Here is a 19,288-nt window from a genome sequence, read left to right on the forward strand (position 1 = left end):
TGCTTGTTTGGGTTTCCTCCGGGCACTCCTGTTTCCTCCCACAGTCCAAACACATGCATGTCAGGTTAATTGGCTGGTCCAAAGGGTCCATAGGTGTGAATGAGCGTGTGAGTTGTCTGTCTCTGTTTGCCCTGCGACTGTCTGGCAACCAGTTCAGGCTGTTCCCTGCCCACTGCCCGAAAATAGCTGGGATGGGCTCCAGTACCCCAGCGACCCTACTGACTCTTTAATATCTGTGTGAAAAAAAAAAAAAAGATCTGCATTTATATAGCGCTTTTCATGTCAATGAAGACTTCCCAAAGCGCTTTACAATGTGCTTTACATTTACCCATTCACATACACTCACACACCAATAGCGGCCGTGCAGCCATACAAGGCGCCTACCTGCAAATTGGGGGCATTTGGGGTTCAGTGTCTTACCCAAGGACACTTCGGCATGTAACACGGAGGAGCCGGGATTCCAACCTGCGATATCTTGATCCCAAGACGAGCGCTCTACCTCCGAAGCTATTGTATTATAAAAACACATTTGGTAGGCAAAAAAAAAAAACACAAATAAATCTAAGAACTCATTTACAAGAAAATACTTCTTTTTAGACATCTGTTAGGCCATCTCTTTCTCGACTCCAACACAAAAGGCCTCTGAACGCCTTACAAAGTCCACGGAAGTATGGCGAGCGCGCAAAGTGGCTGCTGATGAAGTCGATCTCATCTCGACGGCATTTCAGTGCCGGGCGCCATTAGAATGTAATTACGACGCGGTGCTAAAGAGAGGCACACAACGCCGAGCTTGCCGCTATGCTCCCCGCTGTGCACACAGCAACCTACGTCGAACAATCAGACATCTAATCCAAAAAAAGGCTGCATCTCGCTTCCTTGGATTGCCTGTTAGCTCCACTCCAGGCCTCAAAATGGTGGTAGCAGCAGTGGTTTTGCTAGGCATACACAGTGTTTGGACTAAAATGTTACAAAGGAACCCAGAAATGGAGAAGGGAATCTTCGAGTGGTTTTAAACCCAGAGACAGCATATGTATGTGTATGTAAATGTATAGAGGGGTCTCAGGTAATTTTGTTTGCAATATCTCAAGATTGCAAAACCCAATAAATATGAAGTGTTCGCCACTTCGAAAGGTTCATGTACAGTACACATTTTCTAATGTATAGCTTTATATGTGGCTATGTTTAAGCAGTTTTAGAGTCAGCTTTAATGTGAGGGTATACCATAGTTAGTATTTATATACTTTTAGAGTAACATGCTACTCTTCTGGTGATCCCAAGAGCCAAGAAGTGTTCCGCTGGTTCGAGAGCGTTCTCCATCCGGGCACCGGTGCTGTGGAATGCTCTTCCCCCTGAGATCCGATCCGCAACCTCAGTGGAAATGTTTAAAGCCAAGCTTAAAACTCACTTCTACTCTATAGCATATGAATAACCTCTACTTTTCGTGGACAATATCTCTGTATTATTTGTGATTGCAACATCCTTTGCTGTCTGGTAATCTTGGAAGGGGGATACCACATGTGCGGTCCCTTCTCAAGGTTTCTTCATTTTCCTCATGTTGAGGTTTTTGAGTTATTCCTTGCCCTCATGTTGGTTCCAGATCAGGTGATGGTGTAATAATAGTCTGAAAAAATAGTCTGTGTAATAACCTGTGAAGCCCTTAGAGACTCTTTGTGATTAAGGGCTATACAAATAAAAATGACTTGACTTAACTTTGAGGAGTCAGTAATCTGGAGGGTAACGGAATTACTGTATGTTACGCAACATAACCAAATAGGTTAAAAGGGACACCCCTAAAATATTGTGACACTGTTTTCATCTATATGGAGCACCAGGCTATAGGGCGCATATAATCAAAAGTAAGGGGTAGATTTGCAGAAAAAAAAAATAACAGACATATTTGATCATTCATTGATCAGTCTGAATACAGAGACCCCTAGCTACATTGCTGGTTCACTCCTTCCCAGATTTTGAAATAGATAGTCTTTATTCTCATTAATAAATATAACGTTCATCATGGTCAGAGAGAGCACACAGAAAGTTTTGCACGGAGCAGAATTATGTGTGTTTGTAATGGGTGGGTGTGTTTGCGTACATGACTGTGATGGGCTGGTGTATGCTGTCAGTCAAAATACCGGGGTGGGCAAGCTCAGTCTGTGTTTCCAAATTAAATATACTACGAAGTATAGCAGTCTCTACCTTTTACATTGAAAATAAATCCAATCAATTAAACCAGACTCTGAATGAAAGAATGAAAATAAATTCATCGGGTTCTCCATAGATTTGTATCTGGTTATCTGGCGTCCAGAGAGTCAGCCCTACTGCTATGGCTAAGCTAAAAACCCTCACAAACTACCTCTGCTGAGCCTGTATTTCAGTAACGCCAGATCCATTAACCAAGAAATAATGACCTGGAGCTAGAACTCGTGGGAAACAGCTACATTTGGGACTCTTTTATATTAATCATTGCAGACACTTGGCTCAAATCGAGGATACTCAATGCCAGCGCGCAGTTAGCCAACCGCTCTTTAAAATTGCTTTCTCACTCTGAAAGGAGGAGCCCTCCAATTTTGTTTTACTTTTGTACAATGAAAATAAAACCACCCATTCAACTGCAAATATGTGCTCTTTGTTATTATTTCTATATCTACAGTTGTTATTTTGTTACAGATTTCTACTCTCAGTCAGTAAAGACATAATCTCGGGGTAAGCTAAACTGTCTGGCGGGTTTTATGATTGTGTGATGCTACTTAGTGAATTTTCACGTTTTATGAGTGGTTCTGGCCCCATTATCCACAAAAACCGAGGGATCGCTGTATTTCACTTATCACACTTGCATAACATCGGATGCTACAGGAACCGGACTTGCGGCAGGGAACGAGTCCCATTCCACTAGACCAGTCAAGATACATAACACAAATAAAAAGGCATTCGGTTTTATCTTATCATCACACTATGTTTCGTTACAATACCAATTGTTTTTATGTTATTATAGGGCCAATACTGTCAATAGTTAAACCGGTCCATGGTATGAAAAGTTTGAGGGCTTCAAAAGTACAATTTTGTATCGCCCACCTACAATATTTTTACCTAGTGCATTTTATTTGAAACTTAATGAATAAAAAGGCATTGTGGGAAGTAATTCCACCATCCAGAAATATACAATTAAACACATGGCCACGCACATTTAAAAGGTTTGTCACTAACAATGCTCAGTCTGAGCTAAGAAAACGTGAAACAAATTGCTACACCGATTTGAGATGACTTTCTGTTGTCTCATTTCTCTAAAATATCTGCTACCGTGATGAAAAATAGTTTGCTATTGAGACAAGACCTAAAGCTTTTTCATGTGTCGTCTGTATTCCTGGTAGTCTAGCGCATGGGATTTGGCCCTCCTCCCACCACGATCCAGGTTCACTTTCCATTGCATTAAAAAGGTATGCATATGTGAACTACCATAAATGTCCTAAGCGGCTTGGTGGTTAGAATCCGGTGCTCCGATCATTGCTATTTGGTCCAATACCCGTGTCCGCCACTTTTATGCAATTGTAGTCAGCGATTAGGTTTATTTTCTGATCAATAATTGCACTAATATGGCAACACTTTTCCGATTTTGTATGCATACCATGCGCACAGGATTTTTAGGTGCACATTCAAATTTCTGGCCAGTTTAGGGTTTTAAGGTGTGCCTTATAGTTGGTAAAATACTGTACTGTTCAAACAAAGTAACTATTCTAACTTATTACTTTTCTTTAGTAACGCATCAATACCAGGTGTTGAGCATATCAGCTAGCATGCCGACAAACAGACTACAGCGCTTTACTTTTATCTTCCATATGGCAACCCTCCCCTTCTTCGATGAATGTCACCATCCCCCTCCACTTACTTCCCCTAATACTACGCAAAAAGTGCTCATCCCCGGTGCCGGATGAGATATGTGACACTCGGCCGGCGAGGTGACCATGTTTCTCGTGCACCGAGGAGCACGGGGGTTAATGGGAAATGAAGGAGAAAGACCTTTTGTTCTTCCCTCTAAAAGGCTCGCTCGGATAAGACGTGTGACTTTTCTCTGACTTTCATTTTTTCCCCGCCGCCACGGCCATTTTAATTGCCATGCAACAATGGACGGCGAGCCATGGCGGAACTAAAGGAAAATGCCTTTGAGGTAGCCAGGTTGCCTTTGGTTAATGAACAAGGGACATTATGCATTTAAATGTGCATTCATTAGCCATTTGGAGGGCTTCTCTATATGCAACTAGAATAAGGTTTCATTTTGCTCAAAAGCAACAGGAGACTTGAAGTCACAAAAAAAGATGAAACAACAAATGTAAAAAGAAATCAGTTGAGTGGACATTTTTGGTCAGCTATAACATCAAAGCTCAGTCCCATTACCCTTATTTTCCCTTACTCTATAACAGGATAGTAAAGGGAATAATGTCCCATTCTGCTGCAGAGAGTAAAGCTAGGTATAAGAGTAAAGGAAACAAAGCTACATTTCATGAAGTAAGGTCAGGAGCACCCTATATTCTACCTAACTGTAAACAAATGTAGAGGCAGAGGTGGGTAGTAAAGTTTTTTAAGATTGTACTGCAGATGATAAGCGGAAGTGGCACGCAAGCGCGCGAAAATGCAGCGGGTCCGAAATGCCGTATTTTGAAGTCGAGTCGAAGTTTTTGTTTTGTTTTACTCAATAATTGAACTGAGTTTTTGATTTATTTGATATGGCGCCTAGAAAGGCAGTTTCTAAACCTTGTTTTTGCGGTGCCGTGGACCATGTAGCAATGATCCAGTGCAGTCACTGCAAACACTATATTCACTATGAGTGCTCTGGACTGTCAGTTCAGGACCTAAGCCTCGCGATACAGGATAAGCAAGCTACTTACTTACTTACTTACCTAATGAAATACATTTCCATTTATATTTTCAAATACATTTACTTTAGTAAATTTTTGAACATTTGGTACTTCTAGTATTTTTAAAGCCCCTATATTTTTATTTTTACTTAAAAACAATTTTGAAGAAAAAAACTGTACTTTCACTCCGCTACATCATGAAATGCATTTATATAGCGCTTTTTAAGTCAATGACTCCCCAAAGCGCTTTACAATGTGCTTCACATTTCCCAATAGCTGCTTTGCAGCCATTTAAGGCGCTAACCTGCTTGTTGGGGGTATTAGGGGTTCAGTGTCTTACCCAAGGACACTTCGACATGTAACACGGACGGGCCGGGATTCGAACTGGGATCCCTTGATCCCAAGACGAGCGCTCTACCTCCTGAGCTACTGCCGCCCCATTAGGCAACATTAAAGGCGTTACTTCGTTACCTAATAAATCCCCTCCGCGTAAGTACGCATCCGTCTGTCACCGCTAAGGAACATTTATTTTGTAGCAGAACTCCACAATGTTTAACCAATCAAACATCCCAGCCTCGTCTCGTGACCAGAATCAATTTCAGCAACGGACATTTTGTTTGCGGAAGAAACAGATTGAATATTTTGCTTAGCAATACCGACTATGAAAGCACAGAGAAGAGGAGGAGCACCCTGGTCTCACATCAAAATCATGTTCCCCTTAAAAAGGGTGCCAAACACCAGCTACTATATACAATGTCTCCTTTGTTCGAGTTCATTGTTGTTCTGCTTGCAGAGCCTGATAAGTATTGTGGCTTTAATTGTGCTACTTGGTGTTACATGTATTTAATTTATTAATTTGATTTATACTAGTTTTATTTTACCGTTTATTAAAGCACTTGAAGTTACGTTGATGATTTCATTCTACTTTTCAATTAAATGTATTATTTTGCTGATTGGAGAGACTTTGATTATTTGATTATCTGATTGGTTGTTTAAAAAAAAACAGTGCTAGAGTGACTCAGTACTTGAGTATTTCTTTCACCCAGTACTTTTTACTTTTACCTAAGTAAGTATTTGAAAGACTACTTTTACTTCTACTTGAGTAAAATTATTTTGAAGTAACAGTACTTTTACTTGAGTGAAATCTTTGGTTACTCTACCCACCTCTGTGTGGAAGGTAATACATCAATTACCCTTTATTAGGTGTGATTATAGAACATAAATTAATACAGAGGGACTGTGATATACATTGCATTTGTACATGTTTTATTCTTGTTTCGAGCAAACTTATTCTGCAGCAATATTACTTGTTGAACCTTTTGTGTTAATAAACGCAGTAAAAAGCTTGGGTCAAATTAGGGCAGGGAATTTGCCTGTGATCGACTAGGAGTTAAACACAAGATCAGGCCTGAAAAAAATCCAGCCCGACACCTCCCAATTAACCTGATTTGCAGGGTGCGAGTATCCTACAACTGGCTGACAACCAGTTCAGGGTGTCCCCTGCCCACTGCCTGAAAGTAGCTGGGATGGGCTCCGGCACCATCGCGACCCAAATGAGGATACATGGTGCAGAACATTGATGGTTGGATGGATGGATGGAGGTCACAAGCTTGAAGCAAACCACAAATTGTATACGCTATTTCCAATTTTTAGGTAAACTGTTTCATTTTCTACACACTTTTTCACGCTGACATTAGGTAAGCTACCGAGTTTTAACAATAATTACGTAATATTTGGTCATGTTTGTATGTTTCGGAAACCCGGTGAATTATGATTATACATATGTATATGGAAAAATAAGGGGCATGCTACACAATATATAAATAATTATTTAAATTATTAAAAAAAATCAGTGACTGACCCAACCCGATAAGATAATTGCCATTTTAGGGCCGGGCCAAAATCATAAGTCATGCTGTTACCTGTAGCCTCAGCTAAACAATTATCAGTTTCTGGTGAATCATGTCATCTGTGTTCAAATCCTGATCAGATTTCAGATAAAAATCAGGATCTGTATGTCACAGTAAGTTGAACATTATTCATATCAAAACACTTGGCTTCTATTCCTCCGGCACATGAGAAAAGTACTTTTTTTTATGTCAGTGGCTCCAAGAGGGAAATGTGACACTTGACGACAGCGTCCTCACAAGACTCGTCCAGTGTCAAAGCTGTATAACGCCGCTCTGATCTCCTTCTGAAGGAGACCCCCTGCTGTTTGGAGTCCATGCAGCAGCAGACTGAGACACTGGTGAGGTCCTTTGCCAGTTTTATACATGCATTAGAATTGTGTGATCAGGGCAATGTGCTCCTTTGAATGCATGATGGCAAAGGAGAAAATGAATGTATGAATATATTAGCATTGAGTGGGATGAGATTGGCGTGCCCGACTCGCGGTCTTGAAAGAATGTTAGCTTGTGGCTATTAGCATCCGTCAATGCTCTTTGCAAAAAATGAAGCGTGACCCTCTTTAGAAGCGGAGATGCGCTGCACATACCAAAACACTGCGGTTAACGCTGATAAAACCATTGGTATCTTCCTTGGATCAGTTCCAGATGGGAATACTCTTGGTGGTTTCCAAGATCATATTTGAATAAACATAACCTAACCAGAAGCCTAAATAAAAGTCAATGCAGTGTTCAATTTGGGTCATTAGAGAATATGTTTGGGGTAAGTTGCTAGAAAACAAAAGTAACCAGTTAGAACAGGCATGTCAAATTCAGTTTGGCTCAGGGGCTGGATTGAGACTACGTTCTCAGGTGTCCTGTGTCAGTGAAAAAACAATATAAAAAACAAATATTTCACTTTTTTTTCAGCCTACATTTGTAGCTTACCCTATAAACTATAATAACATATAATAAGGGATCTTTTTCAAGAACAAGACATAAATTCAGAAACGAAAGAAAATTTATAATTTTCATGTTTGGCATAAGATGTGTTAACTGTTTATTTTAACATTTGAGTACATGCAGCTTTACATACAGTATGAATCAACTCATCCCAAACCTAAACAAACTCAAGAGGGGAACTGAATAAAAATGTGCTTGGCTCAATTGTCATACTGCTTTGGGCTGATTGAATGATGGCTCCTTCTTGCCGGAAACTCTCCTCCCCCTGGTCTGTGAACTCTGAACTGTGACAGTGACACGAAGAGCATTCTGGGAGCGTGCATGTGCACAGGTTGCCAGATTCGAAGCTATAGCCCGTTTGTTTATGTTGAAGAAACCATAGGAGCGGCAAATAGCAGCGTGTACTGTACTGTATTTTTTACTTTGTACCGAGAGGCAACTTTATCCCGTTCATGTATTTGGTAACTTAAAACTTTTGTATGTAGAGACATCTGTAAGTAGAGGTACCACTTCTTTGTCTCTAACATGAAACCAGACTGGATTTCAGCTCTTTTACACCTTTGCTGCCTTCTACCGACAGGAAGGAGCATTTGGTCTGTATTAATATAAAACAAAAATCACAACTTTTGATAGGAACAAGCTAAATACGTTTTTATTTTTTTTATTTTTATGACAGTCAGAAATTTACTGCAGGCCAGATTAAATCATTCAACGGGCTGTTTGACACGGCTGCTATAGAACGATGGTCCGAGTTTATAATGCATACTAGGAGTGCATTCTAGGTCCGACCACAATCTAAGTTTAGTTGTTCTTGGTTTATGTTTTTATAAAAAAAAAAAAACCTTGAGAATGGTAAATATACAAATGAGATACATTTCACGTGTTAATGATTTTTTTTTTTTTTTTAACAGTATGACTTTGATTTATATTTGAAAGTTGAATAAGGTAGTCTGGGTGCTACTTTAATAATATATCACAATAAAAAAATAAAAAAAACCTCTTAATCATTTTCTTTAGTATAAATACATAATTAAACATGTTTCCTTTTTTTAAGCGGCTAAAAGTACAAATACGAAATTCCAATATCAAAAAATACCGAACATATGTACTTTGTATATCCTGGCTTGTATTGTATTGTTTACTAAAGACCTCAAGCTTTGAAAGCTAGAGAAACCAGAATGACTTCCATCATCCATAAAACATTAAACGCTGCATTTTTTTTCTCATTCTTCCATAAATATCTAATTAGTATGCTCGCTGGCATTTATATTACATGACTCGATGAACACATGACAATGCAATAAAACGGGTAACAGTTTGATACTTTTTTAGTCTTTTGGATTTTTGTATTGACTTTTAGCAGTCCATGGGCAATAGGATTAAATCAAATAAGAGCAAACTACCAGGCTGGGCCAACTAAAGCTGAGAGCATGTCATCCACTGCCCTCTTGCAGCCAAGTGGAGATTTTGGCTTGCATTCATTTTTAAAAATAATAATTTTGAATGCAAATTATCGAAAAACCTGTTTCTTTTTTTGACATACTTAGAAATTTAAGGCGGGCTGGATTAAATCATACAGGCCACGAGCCATGTGTTAGACATACATGCTATAAATGACAGTGGACTAACCATTGAATTTAAACAAATATGACCATCTGGAGAAGAAAAAAAATAACAGACCGTTTTTTTTTTGTTTTTGTTTTTTAAATTGTGTAATTTGTCATAAACCTGCATCTTAAAGTGTGAATGAGTCATTGTATTTGGCAGCTTTGAGTAGTCATTTTAAATGAGTTTTATTATATTGAAATGGTAGCTAGAAAATATATACAATCATAACATTTTACAGGTGGCCCAGCGGCTGAGTGCATCAGCTCCACAGTTCAGAGCTCCAGGGTTCAAATCCAGCTACCTGTCTCCCTCTACAGGTATGTTTGAGTGTATGAATGGTTGCATCTCCAGTTCAGGGTGTACCTTGCCCACTGCTGGGATGGACTTCAGCACCCCCGTGACCTTGGGTGAGGGTGCTGAATGGATGGGTTTTACTGTTGCTTCTAATGTGCAATTAAATCATCTCCAAAAATACATATGCATATAGAAATATTGCTAACAGTAAACACATGTTAAATGACTGTAACTGGAAAAAAACTTTATTGCATAATCAGAAACCCTCTTTTCTGACAAACATGTTTGGATATCGCCCCAATCATCCTTCAACTAAATTGATATATTTTGTCACCATTTAATAATGATTGACCCCATTTGTCATATTGTCCCGTCCCAACCCTGTTGTGTGCTCATTATTTTGATGCCGCTTTTGGGACTCACCGACCGCTGACATCTCTGACACGGCTGCCCGGTAAGGGCCTTCCACGAACTGGGGAGGATTGTCGTTGATGTCCTGCACTTTGATGATGAATTCAGACGGCGGTTCGAGCGGCTCGTCGGTGTCTGCGTTGATGACCTGGGCCGTGAGTGTGTACTCGGCCTTTTCCTCTCGGTCCAACCTCTTCATGGCATGGATGTCGCCCGTCAGCTCGTTGATGGCAAAGATGGTGCCGGCCCCTTCGCCGGCCAGGACATACTTGATGCGCTTTCCGCCTACGTCCAAGTCCGTGTGCAGCTAAAAGAGACAGGCAAATCGTTTTTGGTGTTTTTCAATATACAGGGTTAGAACAATGTTTTTATGACAAAATTCAAATACTTTTGGGGGACTTTCAAAAGCAGATTTTTCAAGTTTGCCCGTACCATTGAAGAAAAAAATCCAGAGTGAATCTTATATTTTGCAGAGCCTCAAACTCATTGGGGCAAATATGTATTTAGTCAACCACTAATTCTTCTCCCACTTAAAATTTTGAAAAGGCTTGCAATTGTCAACCTCAAACATGAGACAGAATATGGAAAAAAACAAATCAGAAAGTTAAATTTTTTGATTTTTACATTAATTTATTTGCAAATCATGGTGGAATATTAAGTATTTCATCAATAGCAAAAGTTCACTTCAATATTAGGTCATGTACTGTTTGTTGGCAATAACAAAGGCCAAACATGTTCTGTAACACTTCACAACCTTTCAAACACTGTTACTATTTTTTGCCCATTCCTTTATGCTGTTCTCCTCTAGAGCAGTGATTATTTGAGGCTGCTGTTAGTTGACACGGATTTTACACTACTTCCATAGCTTTTTTATTGGGTTAAGATCTGGAGACCAGCTAGGTATTTCCAAGACTTTGAAATGCTTCCTCCATTGTTGTCCTGGCTGTGTGTCTGGGATCATTACCATGCTGAAAGATCCAGCCCTTGAAAATGGAAGTAGATTTTCACTCAGAATCTCTCAATACATGGCCCCATTATTTCCTTTACATGGATCAGTCGTCTTGGTAACTTTGCAGAAAAAAAAAACCCAATGCAAGATATTTCCAACCCTAGGGTTTACAGTGGGTATGTTTTCAAGTGCAATTCAGTATAATTTCTCCTCCAAATACAAGAACCTGTGTTTCTCCCAAAAAGAAAACATTCTTAGAGTCCTCTTTTGGATCATCTAAATGTCCTCTTGCAAAACCCGGATGGGTCTGGACGTGTACTGGCTTCAGCAGGGGGATAGGCCTGGCAGTGAAGGATTTAAGTCATTTACGGTGCATTAAGTTATGTAGCCTTTGTTACTGTGGTCACAGGTCCTAGAGGTTGCAAAGATGACTAGAAGTACTTGCTGAAACGGAGTTGAAGCGGCCAGGGGCTCTTCTAGCAGCCAGGGTCAGTGAGCCGAAGCAGTGCGGGGCTCTCCTTGCAGCTGGGGACTCTCTTCACAGCTGGGGCAGGGAACCAAAGCGTCCAGAACTCTCCTCGCAGCCAGGTTAGGGAGCCAAGGTGGCTGGGGACTTTCCTCACAGTAGGGGCGAGGAGTACTTCCCGCTGGGTCTTTTCATGATCGGGTGATTGTATGTGGTTTTGGGTACCCAAATGCAGAAAACAAAAAAAAGGCATGGTGCCCAAAAACAGGTGGCCTTTAATAATAAAGTAATCAAAAAAGTACCAAACAATCAGTTAAAACAAATAAAAAAAATCAGAAAACAGGATGCAAAGATGATGGTGAAAAACATGGGTGGAGGACAGAAAACACCCAAGACTGGGTAGAGTCCAAAATGTCCTTATGAAGGTTCAGGTTAATTGGGAACAGGTGTGGGGTGATTGGACACACTTGTTCAAATTACAAACCGATTAGGTGCCTTCAAATTAAGTCAACTTTTGGATAAAACATACTTTTCCACAAGCCAGTGTTGAAAGTGTTTTCATTTGATCTCAGGTAATGACAAGGTTATGAACATTGAACATAGGAACAGTTCCTTCAAAAGTTTTATTTACAGAATAATGGGTGACAAACAATGGCAAGTAGCAAGTCAGAAGTGCAGACAAGGACACATCGGGCTAAGAAACAAACTCAACTTAGGAAATGAAGACGTTATTCAATCATGTATAAATATGGGCAGTGACACACAAACACAGATGTGTACCTGTTAGACAGCGAGCTTGTGCTTGTACTCAAGTGTTTAATTCATCTTACGTTCATGGTTTAGTTTAATGGAAAAAACATCACGCACAAAGGCTTCTCTAAGCTGCGTGTGAGCGCAATGGCGAACTGCCCAGACCTTCTCAGTATTCAAAAAAAGCAATCCTACGCATTAAATTAGGGATCGAAATTGCAAATTAATTAAAAAGTCAAAAGCTAGAGAAAAAGAGAAAAAAAGAAAAGGGAGTCACAAAGAAAAAAAAGGAAACTATAGAACAAAAGAAGAACAAACGTAAAAAAAAAAATAAGTAAAAAGTTATGACAAAACAAAAAAAGAAGAAACATCCGAAGAAAATGGTTAAAAAATAAAGGAGAAAAAAAAAGCTGGAAAAATTACACGACTCTTTTGGGATCGAGTTGATCGCTCATGTGTTATATTCAAATGGTTTGCAAATGATTTGAAGGTAACAGTCAATCATTTTGCTAAAATTGTACTTGAACTAAAAAGTGTGATTAAATACAGTTCTGTATTATGCAACCACCTAGAAAGCCCTCAAACTGTGAGTATTATGTAACAAAATATATATATTTTTTTAAAGTGGAAATCTCATTTAAGAATTGTGAAAACAACTGACATGAGTGGGATGTGCAACCTTACCAATATGACATTAGCCAATGCATTAAAATTTGAATAACTAGTGTTGCTGGAAAGCAATCAGAATATAACATAATTTAATCTAAGGTCTTGGACATGTTTGATAATGATTTGGTTGCCACATGCAGGATTGATGTTGCACCAAGCCACGCTCAGAATCCATGTGATTGCTCAGACCAATGGAAGTCTAGAGGGAATATTGATCACACGCTATATTTTCAAAATCACCCCAAAATAATTCCCAACAAAATACAAATATAAAACACCAATGTTGTTGCTCCCCTATTTTGGCTTTGATGGCCATCAATGACCTAAAGACAATACATCCGAATTGAAGTGAGCAAGTGGCCTGTTTCCCTGCGAATATCATGATACTAGCTCTATTTAAGCCCAATGAGGTTGGTGGACGAGGTTGCCATGACATACTCGCCTTCCTAAAATGAGGACTTAAGGGCCCAGAAGTACCAGTCCTTTACTACAAATCACACAGGCAACAAAACAACTCGTCACTGTCGGACTTTATTGGGAAAAAGAAAAACATATTTCAGACCTTCAAAGGTTGCATAGAAAGTATGAGCTTGCACACTGAACACTAATAATTACATCCCAAATGGCAACCCCAAACTGAATTTCTGTTCATTAATTTGGGGTAATCATACCCTTATTTCCAGCTAAAACTGCATTACCACAATGACAAAGTCTGAATGACATTGAGCTGAACAGAACTACCAGAAATATTGGACTATAAGCCGCACTCAGTACAGTTTTAGAGGAAAAAACATTTTGTATATACATAAGCTGTACCTGACCATAAGCCGCATATACCCAAATTGAAATATAAGATATTTACAAAGAAAGACGGTACACAGAGGTTTTAGTAATATGCAGTACCTTAATCATTTAACATTCCGCCTGCCCACTGGTGGCCCGCTAGATTTTTGATAAACAAATACGTGTCTGTACGATGTCACCAGTCGCTGAAATGTGCCATGCTACTTATCATTGGAAAGCTTAAACTCTTGGGATTTAAAAATATACTCATCAGAGAAACAACACAAACAGTCTGAAACAAGATGCTCGAAAACTATAAAGTCAGCATAACTCCACATTACGCCCCTTGTCTGACTTCAACTTATTTGAATGTCAGTGAAAAGGGCAATCTATAGAATCCAAACGTGTTTAATATGTCCTCCAAAACACAAAACAATGTAAACAGATGAATAGCAATATTCCTCAAATATTTCTGTTTCGTTCGACATTGCTTCTTTTAATCCGTTTGACTCACCACACAATTTATGTTTACAAAAAAACAGACTCGTTCAAATATTCCCAGTACGGTAGTTAGCCATTTATTTTATTATTTTCTCTTTTAAATCTTAACGTTTTTTTCCCCTGGAGAGACACATTTAATCTCCTTGTAAAGAGAGTGTTAACTTCATTGTAAAAAATGACAAGATTGACAAATTGTTTGTTTTTATTTACAAGTCAAAATATTCAAGCAGATATCTATCTATCTACCTTGGTCATACTCCCTAAGAGACAGCAAAGCAAGGCAAGCAGATATAAGCTCAGATATAAGCTATCAACTATGCCACTGCTTGGGTTTATACAGAAAATATCAGGGATGTAAAACAGACACACGAACACTGGGTTTGAGTTTGTCTCTGATATTCTCTTTATCCCAAAGGAATGGGAAACATTGAAAAAAGAAACAGAACTGAGAGTCCAATAAGTATTTTTTCCAGTATGCCGATATTCTTTGCAGTCCTTTGTTAACGAAAGTTCGCAATTCTGCTGGTATCCCAATGTGTTTTTATCCTCTAGAGAAAATACAATACTAAACTGTCTTCAAACGCTACTCATAGCTTCTTTAAAGGGTTCTGCCTCGCTGTCTGCAATGTTAAAGACTCAAAGGCCAACCACCCTTTTCTTTAATGGTCACAAAATGTTTATCTAAAATTAAATTGATATTGATTCTGGCAGATGTTTGTATTAGGTTGACTGAAGACTAAACTCTTCTTTGTGTTATAAAACCACACTCTAAAATGTTTTGAAGACCAAATTGTCCCTGAAATCGACAAACAAGTTCATATTGAGTCCGCTGATGACTCTTTATAGGTTGTTGAAAAATGAATTGCTTTTAATATTTTGGTTTATATTATCCCCACTAGTGGTAGAGCATTTGTATTCAGGCACCATGCAGCAATTTATCTCACAATCCACATGATAATCAATAGTCACACAGTGCGATGGCAGTGGCAGAAATTGCACAGGCAAAGGTTATTGAAAATTAAATTGCTTTGGAGGCTCTTCACGACATTTAGAAATAAAATTATCCTAAATGTTTGCTGAAAAACACATTAAATATGAGGGCTGGGTTCATTGAAGACAAAATCGTTTTGGATGACTCAAATGGATGACTATCAGGTGGTTTGATTAGACTAATTGAAGCTATTTATTGAGAGAATCATTTGTTCTTATTTGTGGAAAAAATGTACAACCCCCCCAACAAATTGCAAACCCCTCCATCCATGATCTGCACCAATTATCCTTAGTAGGGCCGCGGGGGGGCTGGGGGACACCCTGAATTGGTTTTCAGCTGGTTGCCAGACAATCGCAGGGCACACAGAGACAGATAACTCATTAGCTCATTCGCACTAGGGACAATTCGGACCCACATTCCAAAGACATGCATTTCAGGTGGATTGGCTGGTCCAAATTGTCCCTAGGTGTGAATGAGCGAGCGAGTTGTCTGTCCCTGTGTGCCCTGCGATTGTCTGGCAACCAGTTCAGGGTGTCCCCTGCCCACTGCCCGATGATTGCTGGGATGGGCTCCAGCACCCCCGCGACCCTACTGAGGATAAGCGGTGCAGCTAATGAGATCAGATGTTCTAAATTCCTTACAAAACTATTGACATATTGCAAGTCTTCTATATTTCTAAAACTGCTTTTTATGGGAGAAGCTCAAATATAATAGTAATAATATTACAATATCATGAACAAGTATACGAGTAGGCTCAAGTCAATGATACACATTATCAAAATAATAAGGGGCTTGCTTTTTTTCAGTTGTGTTTTATGAAACCATGTGTTCATAATGTGTGTGCCTATGCAACATATCAGTGGAATATTACAAAACTCCTATTCGCTTCACATAATTCTGGCCACGTCTTTGGTCCGCAGAGCATTCATTCTTTTGGCCGGCAAACAACATAAGCTCACAGGTACGGGCACAAAAACATCAACATTCAGCAGATTTAATTGAATTTCCTGCTACCGCCTTTTTAACGTCAGCTCTTCCGCGGGAGTCGGTCATGCTGCGGGGACCCTGATAAATAAATAAATACATAAATGAAAGCATGACCTCTAACGCCAACGCAAAGAGATCGCCTTTGCCTCGGGGGGGGGGCTTTTTTTTTTTGTTACACTCACAGACACTGACAAAGCAACATTCACTTTAATTGTCACACGTTGCACTTTTTGTTTTCCTAATTACGCCATCATTCCGCATGAACGATGTGGCTCATTAGCAGAAAAACGCCTCGCCACTTCCCACATGCTGAGAAACTCTTTAAACGGACACGAATTGATGATGGCCTGTCATTTTTTTTCAAACACTCAGGGTTTTTATTTTTTCGTTTTTGTTTTGTTTTTTTTTTTATAAAAAGACTCCTTACTTAGCACATCTTTTATTTTATTTTGTTAAGCCCCAGAGCAGGGGTAGGGAACCTATGGCTCGGGAGCCATATATGGCTCTTTTCATGAGTACGTATGGCTCCGAAATAAAATGTAACTATTGCACATCTCTCTGTGGCGTTCCAAAGTCAAGTGATTTCGTCCCGATTTTGGTCCATATAAAGCCGAATCAACTTAACGCAGAAGTTTGATAAGAAACCATTTAAACTAATGAATAAAAACGTTGGCAAACAACTTTGATTGGGTGAGCGGTAGAGGTGCGCGGATCCCTGCACACAGCGCAAGGCACTTCCTGCTTTCTCTCTCTCGCTCAGTGCAGTCTACACCGATAGTGAATATGACGATATGCTTATCGTTTGGAGTAATTTGTGACATTTTTACAAAAGAAATTTGCATTCACATTGTTTTGAAACCATTATTATGGACCAATTTCATGGAAAAAATATACTCAACACTCTTAATTGAAGGTGGAAGACAAATTGTAAATGTCATATTTACATTGATTTGGGACACAAGATGAGACATTATTATCATTTCATACATTCTATTAAACAATCAAATGACACACAGTGAAATAAAATGTGCTTAAGAATTGGCTTTGTCTAGAGAGCGTGTTTGGCAGTTTGTTTTAATTTTGTCCGAAAATATATGATGTGGCTCTCTCAATTTATTTTTAAAATATTTTTCGCTTTAATGGCTCCTTGGGTCAAAAAGGTTCCTGACCCCTGCCCTAGAGCAAGGGTTGGCAACCGTTTTTTCAATGCAGAAATTAATTTACATGCGGACATCTACTCGTTACAATTCTTTATATTTATTTCTAAACATGTATGCTTTCAAAGACTCAGGAGGTAGAGCGCTCGTCTTGGAATCAAGGGATCCCAGTTCAAATCCCGGCTTGTCCGTGTTGCATGTCGAAGTGTCCTTGGGTAAGACACTGAACCCCTAATATCCCCAATAAGCAGGTTAGCGTCTTACATGGCTGCAATGCAAGGCCGCTATTGGAAAATGTGGAGCACATTGTAAAGCGCTTTGGGAAGTCGTTGACTTGAAAAGCGCTATATAAATGCAGATCATTTCATTTCAATTGTAGTTTTTAATGTGTAATATGTATTTAGTATATGTGTATTATCACCGTAGTTGTATTTTTTATTATTTTTGTTTCAATACCTATGTATTATTATGATATGTTATAAGTATATCCATAGTATTAGTTATTTAGTTTTTCTATAGCAATTTTTCCTTTTCAGAATGAAAGCAAAATAATTTAGTAGGTCGCGGTTTTCAAACAGTAGCTTTGATATCTAGTGTATTAGTAATTCCGTATTACTTTTGTAGTATTTGTGTAATATAATTTTTTTATAAACACAAAAGGGGAGGTTGGCACCAAAAACTGTTTTTATAAGTAGTACAATATTTAAGATTGTATATATTATTATATTTTCACCACTTTTGTTTGGATAAAAAAGCCTGACAGGCGTAGTTTGGCGACCTCTGCCGTAGACACTAATATGGTTTGATATGTGTGATCGAGTGCTTACAATCTGTGACATTTACAAAAATGTCCTCAACTTCCTCTGAAAACAAATTTGTAGTTGGTATTTTTAAATATGTATTTTTTAAATAACACCTAAAAATGTACTCAAAGGGACAATGTGTATTTGTTTAAGTGTATATCTGTTTCGTGTTGGGGAACAGACCCCAAGCCAAGACACACCAAAGCAAGTTGTACCCCAACAACCGGGGTGGATAAGGGTTCCGTGGTAACACAACTTAGCCTCTAGTGTTTAAATATTACAGTGTCTCTTTTAAAAAAAAATCAAATATCATACCTAAAACTATTATCAAGAAACTACTTAAAGATTCAAAAATGGGCTTTTTGGAAATAATACATAGTCTTGGTTACTATCAACACGCTCATGGGATGTTTATTAAAAATGTTCGGTTACAAAAAAGAAAAACTCATTAAAATAAACCCTCTAAAATATATTTCTTATTACAAAAACAGTTTTTTTCAAGCTTAATCTATGTTCATGATTATGAAATTGCACACACGAGACTCACCGAAGGCGTCTACGGTGTCTTTGATGTTAATAATCTGTTTCAATTATTTTCAACATTCCCCACGCATGTAAATTCTCCCAATTAATGTGTGCAGGTCTCATTGAGGAATGAGGACTATGAAATGTAAATCATATGAATACTTGCTAATCTTGTTTTTGAAGATTTATTTGTGTTTCATGTTTAAAAAATGTGTACACAACACTTACTGAAGGCACCTTAAGTGTCTTTGATTTCCTTAATCTATTTCAATTATTTTCAACATTACCCACACATATGAATTATTCCAATAAAGGTCTTATTGAAGAATGGCGGCTCTAATTTTGTAATCATAAAAATGCATGGTGAGAATTGTTATTTAGGTGAATATTAAACAGCATTACATTTTAAATCATATGTAGTCATGGTATTATCCATACAAATAGTATGTTTTATTTTCACAAACACATAATTAAAATGGCGGTTTGTACGAATGTCAAGAGAAAGAATGTCTTGTACCATTACATATTTACCAAATCATAATACATAAATAATGTATTCATTCAACAATAAAAAAATGAGTAATTATTATATGACACCAGGAATTCTTATTTGGAGTACTACAAAGGGATCTGGAAAAATTAATTTTAGTATAGGGCATGGATTTTAATTGATAAAACTGTAATACAGATGGAGTATC

The 19,288-nt window shown here is 38.4% G+C and overlaps 1 protein-coding gene across 2 annotated transcripts in view; it reads right to left on the bottom strand.

Annotated features, from left to right (window-relative positions):
• cdh8 (cadherin 8) overlaps window positions 1–19,288 on the bottom strand; it is a 228,626-nt gene that overhangs the window by 121,703 nt on the left and 87,635 nt on the right. For both annotated transcript variants that reach the window (XM_088333954.1, XM_088333955.1), the window contains one exon: window positions 10,022–10,316. In XM_088333954.1, the coding sequence (XP_088190080.1) occupies window positions 10,022–10,316 (295 nt within the window). The remainder of the gene's footprint in view (window positions 1–10,021; window positions 10,317–19,288) is intronic.

Source organism: Urocampus carinirostris, chromosome 4 (genome assembly GCF_059441175.1).
Source record: "Urocampus carinirostris isolate Australia breed hairy pipefish chromosome 4, RoL_Ucar_1.0, whole genome shotgun sequence".
Classification (NCBI taxonomy): domain Eukaryota; kingdom Metazoa; phylum Chordata; class Actinopteri; order Syngnathiformes; family Syngnathidae; genus Urocampus; species Urocampus carinirostris.